Genomic DNA, 24,216 nt, shown 5'->3' on the forward strand with positions numbered 1-24,216 from the left:
AGGTGGGCTTTAACACCTCGAGCTGCATGAAACCTTGGGACTCGGGGTCCCCTACTCTCAATCCTTTTTTATAGGGTGTGCTGTTGGGGAGTAGGTCTTGTAATCCTCTCTGTGAGACTGTATGAATTGTGTGTGATTTAGACAACAATTACAAGGGGATTCATATCCATACTGTTGCTATCACTTAAGGTTACAGCGATGTGATTCATCATTTATTTTTCTCAAAATAGGGTTGGGAGGTGGGGGATTCACACTTTCAATATTCTATTACGGTGCATTTGAAGCTAAAAGATTAACGATACGTTTGTTATTCAAAATGACTATTCTATTAAGAAAAATAATAATTATATATAAAAAAAAGAAAAAGAAAAGAAAAAATAGCTATTACAGGGAATTGAATAACTATTCATATTATTGAGTTTGGAAACAACACATATGTCTTCATTGGAATTGAACTAAAATTACTAAAATACCCACAATTTTTTTTAAAAAAAATAAAAATTGAACGACAACAAAGAAATCCTATTCGTGAACTGAGACTAGAAGCAATCAACTCAAGCAAAAAGCTCAGAGGCTGAGTGAAAAAAAAGTTGGACCACGAGAGAGTAAGCCCCGTTCAGTTAGCCCAATGGACCATGTGAATAACTGCGTGTTGTCGGCCAACATGCTTCGGCAGGAATTCGAGGGGCTCCACACACGTCTCAGCCCTTCGCACGATGGCGAGAGAATTCCCAACTTCGAAGACCACCTCGTTTCCGAGGCTGCATCTCTGCAGAAAGCGGCCCGGGGACTTTCCTGGGCCCATGCAATATAGCAGGCAAACTATAAGCAAATGGCCCGTTCACATCTCTCTCGTGGTCCGGAATTGCGGTGAGCGTGGATCGAACACGCGACCTTCAGATCTTCAGTCTGACGCTCTCCCAACTGAGCTATCCCCGCATATTGAACAATGCTTCCGCCATATTGCATTTGACTACAGACTCTAGACTCTCACTTTCGGTAACCCCTCTAAGGCTCTAATTCTCGAGCAGAAAGCGAAAGAGAGTGAGAGAGGAGGCTGTAAGAATGTTGAAGTTCCTCTCAAGGGTTCGGATCGAGTTCAATGCGTTAGACCCACGCACAGCGTCGTGCATGGAGTTCTTGGCGCAGTGCAATGCGCGCAAGGCCAAAGAGTCCAACGCCGCTTGTCAAGTCCAGGTGAAGCGCCGAACCGACGACCACCCGCCCCAGATCACCGTCACTTTCGTCAACGGGGTTGAGGAGGTCTTCGACGCCACATCCACCCCGGCCCAGACCATAAGGAACATGATTCTCGAAAAGGGTCAGCTCCTCGAGACCGAGCAAATGTTCCGAGAGGCTGGCGAGGCCTGGCCCGTTATGATCCCTGAGGAGGAGCTCCACCAACTCGCCCCCGGTACCAAGGTGCGGTATTGTTCTCTCTCGCTGCTTAGATTTTTGGGTTGTCTTTCGTTTGGGTTTATATTCTAGGGCGCGGTTGAGGAATTTGGTCGAACAGTTGGTATGGAAGATTTTTTTGATGGTGAATTATTATTTTGGTGCTTGTAGTTCTGAGGCCGTTATAACAATGATTACTATTTCTTGTTGATAAAGCAACTTTCTTTCATTTTGGTCGAATGCAATAAGTGGGACACTGGTATATCTTATTAGTCTCTCCCCAACTTTCTACAAATGGGTGCACATTTGATTCTGTGGTGCATGTCTGTAACATTTATCATCTCATTATATGGGTTGTGTGACTTCAGCGATTCAGGGATTGTAACTTCTGGTCTATATGATTTGTTGTGTGTGGATGAGGGGGGTTGACCGCTGTTATCTCTTTTGTTTTGTTTCAAAGCTTACTCTATAGTTTTCACTTTACATGTTTCCAAAATCTTAAACGATATTTCGTTTAAAACTCAGCGTTTTACAGATGGAGTTTTACGGGTTAAGTATCATGTTGTCCTAACAATTTAACTCGATGGACCAACCTGAAGCTTAACTTCAATGTTATGGCTTTCAAATGGGGGTTGAGAATCTGAATCCCTTGGAAAGCATTTTGCCTCTAAGTAGAACTCTAGCACGTGTGTTAGTATGTGCTGCATCCCCTCCTTCCCATACACTTATCACCACAAGCACCAATCTAAAACTGAGGGTAAGAAAACTTGATGATGAATTGAACCATTTTTATTTTATTTTTATATAATTGCATGAAAATTGTTGTACCATATGATTTATAGAGATGGTCACAGGGTGTTGGACATGGCCAACTCCTGAAATTCAGATGCAAGGACTTGGTTAAATATGTGCGTCTTTGTGAATTTATATTGTTAGACACATATGTTTTTCTATGTTAAGTGTTCATTTGCTTGTAAGAGAACAGTAGGTAGTGAAAATAAGAAAAAATATGATGGAACCCCTTTGTGCTTTACCTGATTTTGACTTTTAGAAACCAGTTTTCAATTTTGCAAAATTAAGAACCGAATTAACGATCATTTTAAATTGGAGACCTTTATTCATTTTTCCGTCACATAACAAAAATGATATGAAAATAAAATTATGACCTCCTATATATATATATATATATATATATATATATATATTTTTTTTTTTTTTTAAAAAAGAGGCTAGGCCATGACCTAGCCACAACGGTGGCCGGGTATGACCTGGTCGCAGTGGCTGGGAACAACCTAGCCGCGGCCATGGCTGCCTGGCTGGGTAACCCAGCACGGTGGTTGTACACGACCCAGCTATGGCTGCGGTTGGGTTCTCACCCAGCCACCATTGTGCTGGGCATGACCTAGCCTTTTTTTTTTTTTTTTTATTTAAAAAATAATAATTATAGGAGGGGCGTAATTATATTTTCATATCATTTTTGTTATTTATTTGATGGAAAAATAGACAAAAGTCTTGAATTTAAAATAATCATAAACTCAGGTCTTAAATTTGCAAATTGGAAACTGAGGTTTAAAAGTCAAAATCAGATAAAGCACTGGGGGTTCCATTATATTTTCCCAAAAAGCAATTAGGAGAGAAGTAACCATGTGTTGACTGTTTTGTCAAATGCATAAAACACTCATAGTTCAACACATGGATTCGGAAAGTATCGAAGTTACTGGCAGTGATGAGAATCGTGTCCTCACGTGTCTGATATTTAAACTCCTTCTAAGTGTCCTACAAAGCATTGGTGTTACTGTTTGTTAAATATTGTATTACGTGAGAAGTTTAGTATGCAAATTGCATGACTTTCCCTCTTATATCCTAGATAAACTCCCCTCTGCATTAAAGAGTAAGGAAGGAGTTGGAGAAAGAGAAACAAGTGTCTAATAAATATAACAGCATTGTGGTTACAATCTTCTTATGATTATAGATATTATGTAATTTTCCACAAGTCGCTACAAAAGTATATTTTGTGGATGTTACAATCTCCAATAACTGAAGGCCTTGGTCTGTGCTGGATACTTGCTGAATGGCAGAACCATAGTCTGTTGCATGAGTAGAAAGCGCATACTTTTCCATTTTCTGCTTTGTTTTGTGTATGTGGTTTCCGGTTGGCAGTTTTGTAGCTTCTTGCTCATGGAGATAGCTTTAGATGGCAGAGGATATCGCCCTTTGTTTCTTTTTCTTACTTGCTCTGTGTCACTGTGTGTGTGTGTTTGTAGATAAGTGAGAATTCTCTTTTGATAATTCATGAAACCGAATTCGGTTTCATAATTGATAATGATTTAAATTCTAATGCTACCAATGTGACTTTTCTTTCAGCCAAGGAAAGCAGAAGAGAAGAAGCAGTAACTGTATCTTGTCTGATCTACAATCTACTTGTTGCTTGGGATCATTATGGAGAGTTGTCAGATTTGCTACACTGTAATTGAACATTTCATTTTTTATAAGAAAATGCCGCACGTGAGACAGGATTTTGAACTATGCCTTGTTTTGTACTGATAGCATGTTTGTTGTGCTTCACCATGGAGGCATTGGGTGTGTCGGGTTGATTTAATTGAATCCTTGCTGCATGATTTTGTGGATGTTTATAAATCTTTTTACTTCTTTTATTCATCCTTTTATGGTCGTCAAATGAAAGAGTTTTGGCATGCATGATGGGGCAGGTAAAAGCATGGAACAAATAGCTATAGCAGAGAAACATCGATTAAATTTAGAGCTACGACTCACAGTAGCCTCACCAAAATGTACATTCAAAGGAAACTCAATTTGTGTCCTTGAAACACGATACAGAAGGCCCAGTGATCAGCTGGCTTGCAGCAAGTCTTGTTTCCGAAGAATCCGAAGGGTGAGGCAATGGCCCATTTTGTGGGGAGATAGACTAAAGAGAGAGCGCGGATAGATTTTGTTATGAGAAATGCTAAAAACCATCCCTTCATCCCCCCTTCATTCCCCCATTTTCATTAAACAAATTGATTTTAATGAAAAAGTAGTCCCTGACTACTTTTTCATTAAAATCAATTTGTTTAATGAAAAGGGATGATGAGAGGGGGATGAAGGGTGCATGTGTAGCACCCCTCTTTTGTTCTAGTCCAATCAAAACACACTTTCATACCTGAATTAACCTAGAATTTAGGCACCGTTTGTTAATGCTTTTTAGATTGTGTTTTTTTTTGTTTTGTTTGAATAACGTGTTTGGTATGATATAAATATGAAAATAAGTTTGAGTGTTTTGTGAGGATTTTGTGTTTTGAATTGTTTTTTTTTTTTTAATGTTTTTGTTTTGATTATAATAAAAAAAAAAAAAAAAAAAGGAAAATGAAAATGTTCAAACGGAGTTGTAGACCATTAGTTCCAAGTCTCTGATTCCATTATCCTCTATAAGTTCAGGTATTAGTTTAGTTTTATCTTCCTTTCACAGCTGGAATGGTTTGAAAGTGTCTTGTAATGCTAACTTTCGGACATATTGTTTAGATAAATGGGTCGCTTCTAATTATGTTTTTGAAAGCATTCCCATAGGATTTTCTATCTTCTCTCCCATTAGGATCAGAAGCGAGAAAGATTTAATCTTGTAACCCTTTTTTTCATATTTAATTAAAAAAAAAAAAAAGAAAGAACGCGCGCATTAAACCCTTAGCTTTGGAATGTAGTCTTTGGAATTAGGCTAAGTTTTTCTTCAAATTGGGAATAAAGTTCCTCTAGTTCAAGCACGATGCATGTAAAACTTAAGAATGTAATTGAAAATCACGTGTTCTAAGAACATATGCCAATTTAATAGGTTGGTGGGAAAAACTCTTCTTCAAAATTATTTTGGACCTTGAGGTGTGGTACTTTTTTGTTTGTTTGTTTGTAACAAATCCAATGAATCTTAAACGTACGATCTCACTTCTCATCCTGTGCTTTTGGGAAGAGATCCTAATGTATTGGTAAATGCTTTTTCTTTTCTTTTATTTTTTCCTTTTAAAATCTGATTATACACTAGTGCTGAAACTCTGGTCGAGGGCTGTGCCGAAACTCAGATTGGGTGTGAGATTTATGGGGATCAAGATTGTTCTGTCCATATTTGACCGAAGAAAAACCGATTGTTCTCTCGTCTTCCCACCCCGAACAACCAAAACAAAAAAACAGAAACAGTACTCGGACACTTTTACTATGCACACAACAACAAAAGGAAAGTTTCCAGTCCTCATACTTCCTAAACTAGATATGGACAATTTAGCCCTACAAGGCCATGGACATAAGCACAATACAATGCAATTGCAGCCGTAGAATACATTTGCATAATATAAAACCTACAACACTTTGGTTAGTTTCACCCTTCAAATTTTCTTTCCGGCCGCTTCCGAGCAACAGTACGAGACTCAAGAAAATCATTTGCCTAATTGACCTCCTCTAAATATTGATAGCACCCTAAGCAGCCAAAAGTAAAATAAGGCATTTGGATTATGCCTAAACCTGAAAGTTTAATTTAGCGATCTTCCCGTCGAACTGCATTAGGATCAGAGACCATGTCCATCATCATCTTCTCAGGTGAATCATCCCAACTTGCAAATGTTTTCAAGTCAACCTGCAAGAGGAGTGAAGGAACGTAATATCAATGCCATTTACATTCAACTTTCAAATACAAAATTCAACAGCATACAAATCGATCTAGATAGGTTACCTTTCGTCTTTGCTCGGTGAAAAGCTCTTCTCTCTTCTTATATGAATTTTGCAATTCCTTCTTCCCTCTCCCACCGAGTCCCGAAACTTCCACTTCTGAAATCAACGCTTCAACAGGTAGGAACCCCTGAAATACACCAATCCACTTTAAACTTACAGTGTGAAGCTTTTCAAGTGGTTAAGTGGTAGATCACATAGCTTCCAAGACCACATTTCTTTAGTGAATTCCTATTTAACCTCCCTACTGTGCCTGATAGGATATGTTAGCTTTATCATATCAGTCCACAGAGGAAAATATCAGATCAGATATTGAAACTAATCACAACAGCATGGAGAAGTAGTCAAATTTATCGCAAACACATAAATACAGATAGAAATAAAGGAAAACAAAATGGTAGATACATCAGACATGGTGGAAACATAATGTCAATAGAGTATGAAAAACAAAATAAAAAATATCGATTTTGTTCTTTCATGAAAGAAATAACAGAAAAACTAGCAATTTTAGATTCAGTGTAATTATCTGCAATAACTAAGTACCGATACTTGACTCTACTGCAATATTGGTTTCAAAACCCTCAAGCTAGGGCAACAAGTCATTGCAACATTGCAACTATACCTGATCTGGGAAGAGGGAACCAGGATGGTAGGTTTTGTCAGTGGCATGATGGCGAATGGTAACTCTAGAAAAATCTTCATCAACAAAGATTCTCTCATTTCCCATGGTTCCTCCAAAAGCAATTCCCACGGGCTTTTTCCGTGGCTCATATATTTTACCAGTAGGATGCAAGTGACTGTATACAAAGTTCTTTTCCTTCCCTGTCAATCATTACATATGTAATTGGACACAAGAAATTTAGCAGGAAGAAAATGAGAAAGAAAATGATCCCCCTTTCCCCCCCCCCCACTCTATGTTACATACCGGTAGATGAAAACACATGGAAGACTGGACTTATAGCATATAGGCTTCCTGAGCTTCCGTAGAACAGATCCTTATTTTCAAAACCATTCTGCATGATTGCACCTATGATCCATTTCCTAACATTGGTACTACCCTCATGAGCATCTCCTGTACTTGCAGAAACCAACATTAGCAATGGACCCCTGTATCCTTCAATATTAGACCAGAATCTGTTCAAGCCTCTCCCGTGAAGAGATGACCTACAAAGTAGTAGCCAATAAATGCTAAAGAAGCAATTCTACATTGCATTTGCATCTTAAAAATAATAAAAGACGATATCCTAGTCAACTTAACAATTGTAACTCTCATTTGAATGAATTGTTTAGCAAAGAAAATAATAAGATTAAGTTTAAGAAAGAAAACAATAAGATTAAACAATTCTAAATATGCATTTGCATCTAAAGAAGTGTGAAGGACGAGGTGTTTAGCATACCTACACAAAAGCCATATAATGGGTGTTATAGAATAAACAATTTTCCATGAAGTTATAGCCACAAAATGTGGAATGAGAGTATAATATGGCAATAAGCACCACGAGCAATAATAACAAAATTTTAGCAGGAGCTAAAAAAACTCAGGTTCTAAGGTTAATCATGAAATCTGTGAGTAGCAGGTGGTTGTTTGTTGTTTCCAGTTGCATGCTCCTAGAATAAACAGAAAATCAAAATCTGAAGTCCTATAAGGCTGGAAAAAAAAAAAACCGTGTATCTATCAATTCCAATTTCAGTTGGACAGACGTTTGCTTATTTGACAGAATCTGGACAAGCAAGACAATATAAGTAACATCTCAGGCAAGACAAGATTATCAGGTAAGATAACAAACTGATAAAGAAGGTTATCATCTGTTGCATCGTCATCGCTTGCAAAGCATACTCGTGAGATCTCTTCACTTATAGTACTTCTCAGTGTGAGGGAAATTGCCCATGCCCTTCCACAGGTTAAAAGATTAGAATGGCATGCCTTAGTTGAGGAAATCTCTCCTACTGATGTAATTGAAGAAGCACATTCATCCTGAAATAGATTAAGAAAAACCATTGGTCCAAGGACCCCCTCCAACCAAATGAAATGATTTTTTTTTCCCATAATCATCATACTGTAGAAAGCTCATCAGATATAATTTGGGTTAAAAGTATGAGAGTGGCAATTGACATAAACAGCTTGGTTGTATTGACATCTCACAACCCCAAGGAGTAGCATATGTGGCTACAAACCACACCTCATGAAGTGGAGATCACTGGTTCGAATTTCTTCATCCCCCTTCCTTTGGACCAAACGCTCACACATCCAAAACCAAAAAAGTATTGACATCTTATTACCAATTGAATTATTTGTGTTGTATTTATGAAGGTTGACGAGGAAAATTACAATATGGAATTAACATAAAAAAGAAAGCGAGCATCAAAATATTGTATTGTACATAAAAGCATAGTGCTGGTAGCAAGTGCCAAAAGCATAAATAAACTCAAAATCTTGACGGCACTTGCAGTTTAGAGAAACTAATAAAATCTTCAGTCAGCTTAACAGTGAGCAAATCATCATATACACAATGCAAAGCAGATTGATCACATAAGATGCACATCGATGATGTATATGCATAGTGAGCAAATCTATATAAACAAATCTACTGCAGATAGATGCAAGCCAACATGATGATATTGAAATTAGGGTTTAATGGACCTGTGCAGGTTCGAAGAAAGAAATTTAATACCTCTGGATTGAGAAAGTTTTGTAGTCTTGCATGGACAAATTGTGTAAAGCAATCTGGGAGGCTCGGCACTGTTTTAAAGGCCCATGTCAGAAACTTTCCCACGGGAAGTTGAACGTCCAACCCTAAGACATCACAATGCCACACATTCAAGCCACTGCTAACTTCAGCACACGAGGTGACAGCTGATAATACCAGATGACTAATCTCCGGCAGACATAAATTTGCTTTTGCCTTGGAAATTCTCAACATTCTAACATTCCACGACATAGTCCAACACAGCCAAAGAAGCATAAGCACGTCGTTGGCCAAGACCGACCCATTTATCTTACAGTCAGCATCATCAGACTCAAACTCCAGTTTCAAAGGAAGACCCGATTTTGCCACTGTCGCAGCATACACCCTGAGCAGTGTATTAAGCGACATTGTCGCTGACATCCTTCCACAGCACTTATTATACCCTCTCACAAACTCAACCCAACTGACTCCCCCTTCCTCGGGCACGAAAAATAGGTCAGCGATCGACGAGCCCAGATTATCCAACAACAAAGGGAAGGAATTGGGTATCTCCGGTGCTTCAGAGACTAGGTTTTCATAAGTTAAGCAGAAGCATTGCTACAAACCATTAACTTTTTATATCAGAGTGAAAAAGCTGACAATATGTATACAGATTGACAAAGAAAACTAGAAATTTGAAACTTTCAGCTAAACCGAGAGCGTAACACACAATAATTCGGCTTTCTTGGCGAGAATTATCGCATTAAGAATGAAGATTGAGGCATAGAATAGGGAATTGAATTCAATAATAAGGGTTTCTGAATATAGAAAATTGAAACTCGAATGTCCTAGGGTGATTGAGTACCTGTAGGGTTCTGATGGGAACTGCATTTGTTTGAGGATCGGCAAGTCTGGAGAAAGATTTCCGTAGCATAGGAAGAGCTCCCATGGAAGCCGCTAGGGATTCGACCTCTCGTTGTTCCGTCGAAACCTTCTGCTCCGTCGAACTCGACGCTCCCATTCTCGCTGCAATTTTCGAATTTTTTCTTGCGATTTTTCTTTTCTGACCGCCACCGTTTGTTTCGCAACGACGTCGACGCTTTCCGATACGCACCGTTTTCGACAAAAGAGACCTCGCGGTTGGGCTTATACGAAGCACTTGGTTTTCTGGGCTGGGTCAAAAGGTACGGCCCAATGATCGCAACTAAACCGGTGAGATCCGGATCCACATGCTCTTCAACCTGACCCGACCCTACACAAACGAGCTTCACATAGGAATAGGAAGCTCAAGAGAGAAGACGCATCCGCAAATTGGGACCTTCCGATCTGATTAGGGTTTTAGCACCGGCACCCTGCAAGTTGAGCCATTCCTGGCCTGAGATCCGATGGCGCCACCTCCAGGACCGTATTCTGGAACGAGCACTCTTGCCCTGGTACTTCTTTTTCACTACCTTTTTCAGTCTTTATCAAAATCTCTTTTCCTTAGAATCTGGTATCCTTCCTGTTTGGATGCTGAGAAAAATCTATATTGGAAAGTTTGTGGTGTTGTGTGTTAGGTTCAGTTGAATTTTAGAGAACAGAAAAATCTAAGATTCAGAATGTGATCTCTCTCTCTCTCTCTCTCTCTCTCTCTTCTTCTTCTTCTTCTTTTTTTTTTTTTTTCTTTTTTGTAGGTGGCTCGTGCATCAGCCTTCACTTTTGGTGTGGTATATGGAAGCGTGAAGCTTAAGATTCTCAAGGTAATTTCTCCATCGAATGCTGTTTAATACTTTCTGAATTCTCCATCGAATTGTAATTTCATCACTATAATATGTATTTTCTGCCCTTTTGATGTTGGTTATTGGTCTTTTAATTCTTAAAAACTAGCATTATAAATCTAAAACTTTATTGATATATTTCTTAATTAATGCATCCGTGTATTGTATTCTAGATTTTCAAAAAACTAATGTAAAATCCTGCTCAAGTGAGCTGATTGTCTGTGGTACGTAATAGATATGACTCTTAATCTAGTAAGTAATAAAGTTAGGAGCTGATGCTTGCTCAAGGGTGTTTCCCCTTCATGAAATAATTTATAGCAAATTACTTTTGATAAGTTAAATCTGAAAGATAATTGAATCCAGCAAATTACTACGGGTATCAATATAGAGATTCTTAGAAAAGGATGCTCTGAAGAGTGAAGATAGTACAATCTATACTCTTAAAAAGTAAATCAAGCTCTTCTAGAGACTTCAAAGCGAGACAAGAAAAAAATTAATTTCGTTATTTATGGATTTTTTTTTATTAGTAATAAACTGGTTATATTAAAAGCGTAAGGCGCTCCAAATACACCAAAAGTACACAAGAGAAAGCACTTAACTAAAAATTGAAAAACGAACAAAAAAATCGCCAAAGCTAAGCGACAAAGGGGACACAAAAGCCACTGTCCAAATATTTTTTTTTTGATAAGTAAGAGAATTTTATTAAAAAACACAAAGCGCAATCAAGTATACAGGGGGTATACAAGAGAGACAATTAAGAAGAAGAAGAAAGCAATACAAGGAAATCGTTATAACTAATCCCTAGAGGTGCGAGATACGCAGCCGTCCAGGAGTACAAAGAGTGAATAAAAAAGGAAATGAGCTCCTCTATGGTTCTTTCTTTGTCCTCAAACTGTCTATCGTTGCGCTCCATCCACAAGCACCACATAAGACAACAAGGAACCATTTTCCACACGACCGCGCTTCGGGAGCGTCCCCCCGGCCACCAACAGGCAAATAAGTCTATCACCCGAAAAGGCATCACCCAAGACAGACCGAAGCGATTAAGAATGACATACCAAAGAGCGCGTGCAACCTCGCAATGAAGAAGAAGGTGATCCACAGTCTCCCCGGTCATTTTACACATGCAACATCTATCAATCACAATGACACGCTTCTTTCTGAGATTGTCCAAGGTGAGGATTTTCCCTAGCGCTGCCGTCCAAGCGAAGAAGGCCACTTTCAATGGAGCCTTGGTCCTCCAAAGATACAAAGCATGTAAAAATGAAGTTAAAATATCCTCTAAGAACCTCTCCAAATCTTTGAAACACCTATTATTTTATTCATTCCAAACACACCAAAGAATGCATGTCGGCACCATCTTCCAAATCGCGGCTCTCCTCGGCCTTCCAGACGTCCACCAACAAGCAAACAAGTCAAGGACTCGCCTAGGCATAACCCAAGACAAACCAAAACGAGTAAAGATACACTCCACAGAGCGTAAGCCATATCGTAGTGAAGTAGAAGATGATCCACTGACTCCCCGTTCTACTTGCACATGCAACATCTATCCACCAAAATAACATGCTTCCTAAGGTTATCCATAGTAAGGATCTTATCTAGAGCCGCCGACCACGCAAAAAAAGCCTTCCGCGCCACACACTTTTCCAAGGAAAGTAACTCCCCACAGAGCAAGCCAAAGAGTTAAAGGAAAACCTGACTATGAACAAGCTTTTCTTGGAGGAGACCCACCACAACCTATCTTCACTACATCTTTTGACAATGATTGAGTGCAATACCTGGAAAGCATCCACTTCTCAGTCATGCGCTTCTCTAGAAAAGTACATGCTCCTGGTTCCACTGATTAGAATCACCCAAGAGCTCCAAATTATCCGCAGCAAAAGCATCCTTCGCACAAGCAATCCCAAATAAAACAAGAAAAGCTTCCTTAAGAACTGTATCCCCACACCACATATCATGCCAAAATTTGGTCCTAGTCCTAGTCCTAGTCCCAGTCCCATCTCCCACCTCAAATCTAGAAAGGCCTAAGAATTTCTCCCACCCTTTCCTGAAGTTCTTCCACAACCCCACCCCAAAGGCATATGCAGGCTCTAAAGAGCACCAACCTCCCCATAAACTGTCAAACTTGGAGTCCACCACAATTCTCCACCAAGCTTCCCCCTCAATCCCATAACGCCACAACCATTTGCCTAACAAAGCCTGATTGAACTTCACCAAATTTCTGATACCCAGCCCACCTTCTGAAATTGGGTTACAAACTTTAGACCAACTCACCAAGTGATATTTGAACTCATCACCAATCCCTCCCCATAAAAAGTCTCGTTATAGCTTCTCAATGCGGGCACCTACACTTGCCGAGAGAGGAAAAAGAGACAAAAAATACGTGTGTAGGTTGGCAAGGGTACTCTTGATAAGAGTAACTCTACCTCCCTTGGAAAGGTATAACCTTTTTCCGGCTGGCCAATCGACGTTCAATCTTATCGATAACACCGTTCCAAATATGAATAGATTTATAGGAAGCCCCCAATGGAAGACCTAGATACTTCACCGGCAGAGTGGCAACCCCACACCCTAAGATATCACCTAAGCTTTCCACTTGATCTACATCGCTCACAGGAATTAATTATGACTTGGCCAAATTAACCTTCAAGCCCAAGGCATCTTCAAACAGAAGAAATAGACTTCTAAGATGGCACAACTTGGAAGGACGAGCATTGCAAAAAATCAAAGTATCATTTGCAAACAACAAAAATGAGGAAGTAGCATTGCCAACTATGAAGCCTTCAAGAAGGCCCCCACTAACCGCCGCAAAAATCATTCGACTTGGAGCCTCCATCACAAACACAAACAACATGGGTGAGAGAGGGTCCCCTTGTCTCAACCCACGAGAGCTACTGAAAAAACCATTAAGAGAACCATTTACCAATACTGAGAATCTCACAGAGGAGATACAATAAGCTATCCAAGAGCACCATTTTCCCTGAAAACCGCACCTCCTCAGTACATACAAAAGAAAATCCCAATTAACATGATCATAAGCTTTTTTCAGATCCATTTTACACATGACGCCAGGCTCCCCAGATCTTAATCTACTATCAAGACACTCATTTGCAATAAGGATCAAATCAAGAATTTGTCCCCCCTTGACAAAGGCGCTTTGAGATTTGGAAATGACCTTCTCCAAAACCATCTTCAATCTATTTGCTAAGACTTTAGCAATGATTTTGTAAATTCCACCCACAAGACTAATAGGCCGAAAATCTTTGAGAGCAATGGCACTTGAAACTTTCGGAATGAGCGAAATGAACGAAGCATTGAGGCTCTTTTCAAAAACTCCTCCATCATGAAAATCCTGAAACACCTCCATAATGTCCCCCCTCAAAACATCTTAGCACACTTTGAAGAAGGCCATAGAAAAAGCCATTAGGACCCGGCGCCTTATCTCCAACCATAGCTGACACTACCTTCTAACCTCCTCCTCCTCAAAAACTCTCTCCAACCAACTAGCCACAACTTCCAAAATAGAATCAAAGGAGATACCATCCACCGAAGGCCTCCACCTACACTGCTCAATAAAAAGCTTTTGGTAGAACTTGACGATGTGTACGCCAATTTCTGTCTGATTAGAGGATTGAGTGTCGCCAATCAATAAGGAGTCCAAAGAATTGTACCTTCTATTTGAGTTTGCCATGGAATGAAAAAATTTAGTGCACTTATCACCTTCCTTTAACCACAACACCCTAGATTTCTGTCTCCAACTCACCTCCTCCATAAGAGAATGCTTCTCTAAATCTCTGACAACCTCAGCCTTTCTCAAAATCTCTTCCTCCCATAAGGCCCTACTTTCTTCAATAACATCGAAGGCCTAAAGATCTTCAATAAGCTTCCTCTTGTTACTCTCTACGTTGCCAAACACCTCTTCATTCCATTTCTTCAAATCCAGCTTCAAAGCCTTAAGCTTACGGGCTAAAACAAAACTAGGTGAACCTTGGAATGAATAAGAATCCCACCATTTACGGATATTGTATTCCATATGTATCCTAGTTTATCCGATATGGATATGTATCAAATACAGATACAACAACTATTTTGAATTATTCCTGCTTCCTAGCTTGTTAATTGATTGTAGAATAACATTTCATTTCTGACTGCTCTTTGTATGGGGCTACAAACTCAAAACATCACAAGAAAATATGAGCATTAATTGAACTTAAAAATCCGATAATTTAAAGGCTTGAAGTCTTATTCCTTTTGACCAATCAACAAGATTAACACGTTTCTATACATTATGTATATTCATCAGGTCCAACTTTTCCATGGCAAACTCAATATTCATTGCATTCTAAATATCATCTATTTATTGGAGGGTATAGGTGATATAGATATGGTGGATTTTTGCTTGAAGCTGAAAGTAAATGATAACAATTTGATGTGTTAATATAAAAAAGCATGTGCATGTCAAAGAGAGCAAATAACGGTGAAGAAGAAAAGAGATAGAATCATTTTGACACAGTCAACCCATCGTCCAAATAACTGTCTCAATAAGTATGAAATATGAATGCAGTTTGATATTTTAGGAGATACATATAATGGTAATTTCTGTGCATAAGGTGTGACCTGTTAGAGCTAGTAACAGTTGGTAACAGATACTTTTCTTTTCTTTTCTTTTCTTTTTTTTTTTTTTTTGGGGGGGGGGGGGGGGGGGGGTGGGGTGTTGCTTAGGGCAAGGTTAATTAAAAGTTTTTGATGAATTTGTGATATTAGGCTACATATATCTGGGGTTTTGATAAGGAAGTTCGAAAATTCTGAGAACTTTGAGAAAGTAGGGGGTAAGATGCTGGGCTAGCTTAGTCCTGTAATATTCAGAGTTTGTTGTTTGGATAAACCCAACTGAGAAGTGAGAATTCCCACTCAACCAAAACACTTCAACCTCCAATCAACGCAGTCTTCCTCTTCAGCATTGTGAATTTTGGTCAAACATCATCCATGTCTGAAAACGTACCACAATTAACATATTGCATGCAGTCCAATTAAGGATCTTTCTGAAAACCAAGGATGCCTACATTCTTAGCGGATAATGAGCATCAACATACTCTCTAATCAAAGATGAAGCAATTACTAGAGAAGACAAATTGAAGGTAATGGGGAATTGGTGATTCAAGAAAAGGAGGTCCATGTGCTTGCAGCAGCTAGAGCAATTGGCCTCTGCCCTAATGTTAAAGGCTGGGTTTGGAAGTCAGGGTAGCTTGAGCCACCATGCTCGCATGTTTACTGCTCTTGAAATTAAACCCGAGTTTCAGTGTTGATCCATTGTCATGTGGGTAGAGATTGGGGATGCCATGTGGTATTCCGATCATAAAGTGGAAAGGGAAGAAAAAGATGAGAGAGAAAAAGAAGAAGAAGAGGGGGTGTCTGTTCATTGATGATAGGCTTTTGGATGTGAGACCTTTCTCTTCCTCTAATAATGCCTTGTTGACATAATGCAAATAATGCACATATTGAGCTATCATTTCAGGAGAGGATACAATGTCCTAGGGCCAAAGCTCTTTACCTAAAAACAGCAGCACATATGTATATATATATGAATGTATTAAGTTATAAACAGCTTGGTTTCTCTTTTCAGCTCACGGAATACAAATACTGAAAATTTCACAGATTAATGTAAAAGCTTCCCTATTTGTCCAACTTTCTTTTCATTTGTGCATGTAGTGCCTTTCCATATTCACCGCTATCCTTTGGTTTTATTGCTAAGCACGCTTAAATTGAGTGGTTGAAGCTAATAAAAAAATTTTGGGAGCTCACTTAAGTTATCTTTCATTTTATAAAGTAGACCTGTTCAGTTTTCCAAAAGTCTTTCTCTACTTCATGCTCTGAGTGTATTCTGGAAAAGTTTTTTTTTTTTTTTTAGTTCTTACTTTACAGTATTATAATTTTATTTTATTTTTATTATTTTTTTTAATTTTGGAAATTGTTGATTTAATCTTTCCCCTCTACCCCCCTCTTTGTTACCAGGCGAAGGCAAAGTCACATAAGAATGCTGAAGCGAAGGCTCATCACTGATGGGCTCTGGTGGAAGTTAACTTTTTTTTTTTCGCTGCTGGCAGGGAGAGAGAGCTTATTTTCTTTTATAATACGAAGATTGTTTTTATGGTTTCGGATGTTTGTTGGCTCCCCGCCCCTTTATGATTTCCTTTCATGGATGGCAGATAGATAGCTTGTTGCGGCTGTTAGCATAATTGTTCAAGCAGATGCATATTTTTTTCAATAATAATGCTTATGTGGTGGGTTCATACTTTTTATCAGACTTCAAATTGATAAATCACTATTGAAGAAGTTGATAGGATGGTCATGGAAGTAAAGTCTCTCTTTTTAACAACTCTTTGTCACTATCTTAATTTGCTTAGGCTATGTTTGGTACATGGTCATTTCTTGGGCTACTACATCTGCACATTTCTTTTTAAAAACTCTTCACCACTTGACTGCTACATCATCAATTCCCTAATTACAACCTGACATGGCAATCTATGTACTAAACAATTAAATTTACTTGTTGAATATTGTTGCTTAAATTTTTTACTATTAAGATACTGATGTGTGAGTTTATAAAGGGATTGTAAGAAAAGTTGTAATATTACAAACATGTTTCTTTTCATTAATTATGGTAACAAATTAGTAGCTGATTTTGCCATAAGCATACGGATCAATTGGTATCTCTTGTGCTTTCTTGTGGAGGACGCCAGTGTTTAGAGCTATAATCGAGCCAAGCTAAACTGAGCTGAGTATTTGGCTGCCGAATGTAGTGGCTGCTGGCTTAAGGAAACTAGACATGGTGCCATGGAATTAGATGATATATCTCCTGCCACATCTTCGTCTTCAATGAGAGTAAGGAGTGTCAAAAAAGCTTGCTAGTCGTTGTGACTGACTTGTTTTGGACTACATCTTGAACAAAAACACCCCAATTTCAATGTGGCACAAACTTCCCATCCTTCACATATCAATCAATAAAGAGCAGAAAGGTCAACACCCACAGATGTTTCCAGGCAACGATAATAGAAATTAGAAAGAAGAGAGCGGAGAAAACCAAGAATCAATCGAAAAACCGGCAACACAGTGTCACAGTAAATTGCAAACGCTCTATTCTCTCTATTCATTTCTTTACCTGGTTTTCTTCTTCTTGATTCAGCTGAATGAGGGAGGAGGGAAGTACCACATCTCTTCCCTCCTCTCCTTTTATTTCCTTTATGTCTTTTATTGTTACGATTGCTATTTGGACAGAGGTTTCTTTAGTCCTCATCTTTGATAAGGTTTTATCCGTCGTCTTATACGACTTATCCCACCCGGAATTGCAACTTTAATGTTTTGGCTTCTCCATTGCACTGTTCCTGCTCGTCGCCGTCCTCCCTGCGTTAGTGGCTGTTTTTGTTGTAGTTCTTAGATTTGGTTTTTTAAAAGCTAGATCTACATTCATACGATGGTTTCTGCCTCCCACATGCCTCTCCACCGCACTCACTGGCGCCTCAGCTACTCGACGCCTTTGGCCATTTCTTCATCCATCGTCCACGCATCGGCGCGTGGATCTCACGCATCAGAGCTCTCCACCCGGCCAGTCTTTGTTGTTGCAATTTTTTGGTTTTTTTTTTTCGCTGCTTTTATGATTTTTTTTTATCTTACTTGAATTATTGTCTCTTTTTAGATGAGACCCTTGTATTTGAATTTGTATTGAGGGCTGCCACACATACACACACTTTTTTACACCCACTTTTTACAACTTGACGTGGCAAGATATATATCACATACTTTTACTGTTTTTTTTTAGAGAAAAAGAGGCACATCACTAGAGGAGAAAAACGAAAAAAAAAAAAAAAAAAAATAAAAAAAAAAAAAAAAAAAGGAAAAAAAAAAAAAATGGAAAAAAAAAAAAAAAAGAGGAAAAAAAGGGGGGTGCGGGGGGAGCGGTAACCCAGAAGATGGGGTGGCGCTGGCGGTGGGAGGAGAGGCCGGAAACCACGCACACCGGCCGACCACCCGACCCTATCGGAAACCTGAGCGTCCCCGTTGCAGCCCAGGTGAACCCGACCCGAGCAGATCTCTCCAGCCATCCTAAGTGTCCCATGCCGTCCCGAGTGTCTCCGCCTCCCTCCCTCTTGTTCTCTTTACTATCTTCGGCAGATTCACCGGCCGGAAACCCCCGCATGCCGGAAACCCGACCCGCCTCCATCCGTCACTCTCTCAAGTAGATCTGGCCGTCCCGAGCGTACCCGTCACTTTCTCCCCTCTTGCCGACCGTCCAACGAGTCCGGCACTCTCTTCTCCGGCCGTCCCGAGCGCCGACAATCCCCTCTAGTCTTCTTTTCTTTTTCTTTTTCTTTTTTCCACTTTTTTCTTCCTTCTTCCTGTTGAAGCCCATGCCAACTTTCTTAAAAAAAAGAAAAAAGAAAAGAAAAAATATGTGATGCAGCTGTTGCCACGTCAAGTTGTAAAAAGTGGGTGTAAAAAAGTGTGTAAGTGTAGCATTTTCCATTTGTATTGGTGCTTTTCTTTTCTGTAGTTTTAGTTTTAGATTTTGATAGTGTTTTTACCACTTCAACCTCATTCGGGTGGTTGTATTTGATCCCGAGTGGGGGTATAGATAGACTTGTCTTATTTTGTATATCTTTAACTTATGAAACCGCCTTGTGCGGCCTCTTTGAAAGACCATGTCCTTTATTTGTCAAATTTCCTACTATTTGTAAATATTTTAGCATTGTTTTGGTTTGTTCTAGGTTTAATATTGGGGAGTCCACCCTTTTTTCGTTTATAGGATCGTCCACTTATTTTTCCTTTTCGACCAGGAGAGGTAAGGATTCTCATGTAACATTTTTCTTAAACCAATTAGAAAAATAAAAAATAAAAAATCGAAAAACCAGGTTCAGACACGTCGTTTTTCGTAAATATAGTAGTATAAAATATGGACCGTCCCTTTTTTTCCTTCACTTTTCCTACAACTTAAAGGCCTTATTTAATACGCTTTCTTCTTCTTCTTCTTCTAGGTTTTCTGGTAAAACGGTGCGATTCCCATGCTATAGAAAGCTCAAGAGAGAAGACGCATCCGCAAAGGGGGCTGATTACGGTTTTGGCACCGGCACCGGGCACTCTACTAGTCTAGAACAATACTGAAATCAGGCACACACACAAAGCATAATCCCCTATACTCACAAATATCTCTCGCTCTATTGCTTCTCTATCTTCCAACAATGGCTCCCGCTCCCAAAGACGAAGGTTTGAAGAAGCTCGAGTTCCTTTCCCTCGTCTCCAAGGTCTGCACGGAACTGGAAACGCATCTAGGGTTCGGTGACAAAATTCTCGCCGAGTTCATCACCGACCTGGGGAGGAACTGCGAGACCGTCGACGAATTCGACGCGAAGCTGAAGGAGAACGGCGCTGAGATGCCCGATTACTTCGTCCGAACGCTTCTGACGATAATACACGCCATTCTCCCTCCGAAGCCCAAGTCGGAGAAGGAATTGAAGAAAGAGAGCGCTTCGGATGGTAGGAAGACCAAGTACTCGGGGCTGGCGATCTCCGATAATACTGAGAGAGTTAAGGAGATCGAGAGGGAAATCGAATTGGAGACCCGCGAGCGGCGTGGAGACAGAGAAGAACGTGAAGAAGAAGGAGAAGACAGGCATAGACGAAGAGATTGGGACAGAGATAGAGATAGAGACAGAGACAGAGACAGAGACAGAGACAGAGATAAAGACAGAGATAGAAGAGATAGGCGTAGGGATAGATACGATAGAGATGAGAGGCGTAGAGATAGGGATACTGAAGAGGACGGGGATGATAGAAGGGATTATAGGAGTAGGGAAAGGCACGGGGATCGGCACGAGAAGCATAGGAGAGAAGAGGAGAATGTGGATAATAGGGATAGAAATCGGCGGTACCAATCCGATGAGCCGGAATTGTATAAGGTTTACAAGGGCAGGGTTTCGAGAGTGATGGACACGGGCTGCTTCGTGCAATTGAATGATCTGAAGGGTAAGGAGGGTTTGGTTCACGTTTCGCAGATTGCGACTCGGCGGATTGGTAATGCCAAGGACGTAGTGAAGCGTGATCAGGAGGTTTACGTGAAGGTGATATCCATTTCGGGTCAGAAGCTGAGTCTTTCGATGAGGGATGTTGATCAGAACACGGGTAAGGATTTGCTTCCCTTGAAGAAGAGCTCGGAGGAGGATACGATGAGGGCAAACCCATCCAGCGGGTCGAAGGAGGGGCCAGTGATGAGGACGGGGCTTTCGGGGATTAGGATTTTGGAGGAGAACGACACCGCGCCGTCACGGAGACCGCTGAAGAGGATGAGCTCACCGGAGATATGGGAAGCTAAGCAATTGATTGCTTCTGGTGTTTTGAGCGTTGCGGACTATCCGACTTATGATGAAGAAGGAGATGGATTGATGTATCAAGAAGAGGGTGCTGAGGAGGAGCTCGAGATTGAGATGAACGAGGATGAGCCTTCGTTCTTGCAAGGGCAAAGCAGGTATTCAATGGATATGTCACCTGTGAAGATTTTCAAGAACCCAGAAGGATCTTTGAGTCGTGCTGCGGCCCTGCAGTCTGCGCTGATAAAGGAGCGTAGAGAAGTGAGAGAACAGCAACAGAGGACAATGTTGGATTCTATTCCCAAGGATCTGAATCGTCCCTGGGAAGACCCTATGCCGGAGACAGGTGAGAGGCATCTAGCGCAGGAGCTCAGGGGTGTTGGTTTATCAGCATATGACATGCCAGAGTGGAAGAAGGATGCTTATGGAAAATCCATCAGTTTTGGGCAGAGGTCGAAGCTCTCCATTCAGGAACAAAGGCAGAGCTTGCCAATCTACAAGTTAAAGAAGGAACTCATCCAGGCTGTGCATGACAATCAGGTCCTGGTTGTAATTGGCGAGACTGGTTCGGGTAAGACAACTCAGGTGACTCAATACCTTGCAGAAGCTGGATACACTACCAGGGGAAAAATTGGTTGTACTCAGCCTCGTAGGGTGGCTGCGATGTCTGTGGCCAAGAGGGTTGCTGAAGAGTTCGGTTGTCGGTTGGGTGAGGAAGTTGGATACGCTATTCGATTTGAAGATTGTACTGGTCCAGAGACCGTCATCAAGTACATGACGGATGGTATGCTTCTTAGGGAACTTTTGATTGATGAGAGCCTTTCTCAGTACTCTGTTGTTATGCTCGACGAAGCACATGAGAGGACAATACACACGGATGTTCTTTTCGGATTACTCAAGCAACTAGTGAAACGGAGACCCGAACTTCGTTTGATCGTCACGTCTGCCACGCTGGACGCAGAGAAGTTTTCAGGGTATTTCTTCAACTGTAATATATTTACAATTCCTGGTAGAACTTTTCCTGTGGAGATACTCTACACCAAACAGCCTGAAAGTGATTATCTAGATGCATCTTTAATTACCGTGTTACAGATTCACTTGATGGAACCTGAAGGAGACATCCTTCTCTTCTTGACTGGTCAGGAGGAGATTGATTATGCCTGCCAGTCTCTCTATGAGAGGATGAAAGGGCTAGGGGGCAATGTCCCGGAATTGATTATTCTACCAGTATATAGTGCGCTTCCTAGTGAAATGCAGTCAAGGATATTTGAACCTGCCCCTCCAGGGAAGAGGAAAGTGGTTGTGGCTACGAATATTGCCGAGGCTTCTTTGACCATTGATGGGATATTTTACGTCATTGATCCTGGGTTTGCAAAGCAAAATGTGTATAACTCGAAGCAAGGGCTTGATTCACTGGTCATTACTCCTATTTCACAAGCATCAGCTAAGCAACGAGCTGGGCGTGCTGGGCGTACGGGACCTGGGAAATGTTACCGCCTCTACACTGAGAGTGCATACCGCAATGAGATGTCCCCTACTTCAATTCCCGAAATCCAGAGGATAAATCTTGGGGCTACTACGCTTAACATGAAAGCTATGGGGATAAATGATCTTCTGTCTTTTGATTTCATGGATCCACCTTCACCTCAAGCTCTCATTTCTGCCATGGAACAGCTGTACAGTCTAGGAGCTCTTGATGAGGAGGGGCTTCTGACCAAATTGGGCCGGAAAATGGCAGAATTTCCTCTTGATCCGCCATTATCTAAGATGCTGCTTGCCAGTGTGGACCTTGGATGCAGTGATGAGATTTTGACAATCATTGCAATGATTCAAACGGGAAATATCTTCTACAGGCCTAGGGAGAAACAAGCACAAGCAGATCAGAAGAGGGCTAAGTTTTTCCAGCCAGAGGGAGACCATCTGACATTACTTACAGTTTATGACGCTTGGAAAAATAATAACTTTTCTGGACCATGGTGTTTTGAGAACTTTGTTCAGTCTAGATCCTTGAGGAGGGCACAGGATGTCAGAAAACAGCTACTCACCGTCATGGACAAGTACGGTCTTCTATTCTCTTCCTCTTTTGCTATTTTTCAGTTATACAATTACTTCTTGCCAATAGCTTTGCTTCAAGCGTTGCCTTCTCATTTCTTTAGTTTCATGAGACTATTGTCTCGGGTCGTGTGTATTTATATTTCCTTGGAAATGTCATAATGATGTACTATTTATATTTTCTCATCATTTGGCGTTATACATTAGTAAATTGAGAATATTGTTTACTTTTCATATTTCAAAAAATAGCGATTGTTCTCCACCACGGTTTGGATGCCACATTTAAGAAATTAAGATGGCAGTGAACAGGTCATCAAAATTTCTATGACCGTGGTGTCAAACCCTGTTTTCATGGCCCTAAAGTGACATTTATTGCCACCATTTGTGCTGGGATAATTGTTTTGGACTAATTTATTGGGACTTTCATGAGCCCTATTTTTGCTTGCTGACAGATGTTTTTTTAGATTTCCTTTTTAATCCCAATCCATTCAGTTAGCCACAAAATCGGCAGTAAATGATATATGACTTCCTGATTCTTTGAGGTTGCCACATCCTTGCTGTACCTTTTCTTTAATAATATAAATCTATGGATGCCATGTCTATTCTGCTAGTTTTGTTGATGAAGAAGCAATAAGTGATTATTGTCTGTAATTTTACTAATACCACCTGTTGTAGAGCCTGTTTGTCATCTTTATATCAATACGTATGAAGATTAAACCACTTTCTGACTAAAGATTGATTCTGCGTTGCAGATATAAATTAGATGTTGTGAGTGCAGGAAGGAATTTTATGAAGATAAGGAAGGCAATTACTGCAGGATTCTTTTTCCATGCGGCTAGAAAGGACCCACAGGAGGGCTATAGGACCCTAGTTGAGAACCAACCCGTTTATATCCATCCTAGCAGTGCTCTTTTCCAGAGACAACCTGATTGGGTCATCTACCATGAGCTGGTGATGACTACAAAGGAGTACATGCGAGAGGTCACAGTTATAGATCCCAAATGGCTTGTAGAACTGGCACCAAGATTCTTCAAAGTGGCAGATCCTACAAAGATGAGCAAGCGCAAAAGACAAGAAAGAATTGAACCGCTTTATGACAGATATCATGAACCCAACTCTTGGCGTCTGAGTAAACGTCGTGCTTGAGATGTGTTTCAGCATATCTGTTTCTTATTTATTTTGATTGTGCATCTTGTTGTGAATGTCGGTATTCTCCTTGTATAATTGTATGAGCTTTTTGATGCTCGAAATGACCCTTGAGCAATACTGATGAAAAGTTTTCCCAAA

The 24,216-nt window shown here is 40.3% G+C and overlaps 4 protein-coding genes and 1 non-coding gene across 6 annotated transcripts; 3 read left to right on the forward strand and 2 right to left on the reverse strand.

The window, feature by feature from the left end:
* Nucleotides 1–866: 866 nt before the first annotated feature.
* Nucleotides 867–939, reverse strand: TRNAF-GAA (transfer RNA phenylalanine (anticodon GAA)). The gene has a single exon. It is a non-coding gene; the product is annotated as a tRNA-Phe (tRNA).
* A 55-nt stretch (nucleotides 940–994) lies between these two features.
* Nucleotides 995–4,053, forward strand: LOC133870988 (uncharacterized). The gene is made up of 2 exons (XM_062308311.1): nucleotides 995–1,422; nucleotides 3,760–4,053. Exons 1-2 carry the CDS (start codon nucleotides 1,066–1,068, stop codon nucleotides 3,787–3,789), a joined length of 387 nt encoding a protein of 128 aa, XP_062164295.1. The 5' UTR covers nucleotides 995–1,065; the 3' UTR covers nucleotides 3,790–4,053.
* Nucleotides 4,054–5,556: 1,503 nt separating this feature from the next.
* On the reverse strand, nucleotides 5,557–9,881 carry LOC133870734 (uncharacterized). Of its 2 annotated transcripts, none has more exons than XM_062307941.1 (7): nucleotides 9,628–9,881; nucleotides 8,769–9,380; nucleotides 7,884–8,071; nucleotides 7,022–7,260; nucleotides 6,719–6,918; nucleotides 6,101–6,226; nucleotides 5,557–6,004 (listed from the first exon to the last, which is right to left on the reverse strand). In XM_062307941.1, the coding sequence occupies exons 1-7, from the start codon at nucleotides 9,781–9,783 to the stop codon at nucleotides 5,906–5,908; spliced, it is 1,620 nt and encodes a 539-aa protein (XP_062163925.1). In that variant the 5' UTR covers nucleotides 9,784–9,881; the 3' UTR covers nucleotides 5,557–5,905. The 2 variants fall into 2 exon arrangements, with proteins under 2 accessions (XP_062163925.1, XP_062163926.1); XM_062307942.1 differs by having other exon boundaries at nucleotides 8,769–9,394; nucleotides 9,628–9,741.
* A 154-nt stretch (nucleotides 9,882–10,035) lies between these two features.
* On the forward strand, nucleotides 10,036–16,895 carry LOC133870736 (uncharacterized). Its single transcript, XM_062307943.1, has 3 exons — nucleotides 10,036–10,195; nucleotides 10,436–10,501; nucleotides 16,532–16,895. Exons 1-3 carry the CDS (start codon nucleotides 10,148–10,150, stop codon nucleotides 16,577–16,579), a joined length of 162 nt encoding a protein of 53 aa, XP_062163927.1. The 5' UTR covers nucleotides 10,036–10,147; the 3' UTR covers nucleotides 16,580–16,895.
* Nucleotides 16,896–19,508: 2,613 nt separating this feature from the next.
* Nucleotides 19,509–24,216, forward strand: LOC133870089 (probable pre-mRNA-splicing factor ATP-dependent RNA helicase DEAH5). The gene is made up of 2 exons (XM_062307135.1): nucleotides 19,509–22,934; nucleotides 23,682–24,216. The coding sequence occupies exons 1-2, from the start codon at nucleotides 19,753–19,755 to the stop codon at nucleotides 24,073–24,075; spliced, it is 3,576 nt and encodes a 1,191-aa protein (XP_062163119.1). The 5' UTR covers nucleotides 19,509–19,752; the 3' UTR covers nucleotides 24,076–24,216.

The sequence above is a fragment of the Alnus glutinosa genome, chromosome 6, assembly GCF_958979055.1.
Source record: "Alnus glutinosa chromosome 6, dhAlnGlut1.1, whole genome shotgun sequence".
NCBI lineage: Eukaryota > Viridiplantae > Streptophyta > Magnoliopsida > Fagales > Betulaceae > Alnus > Alnus glutinosa.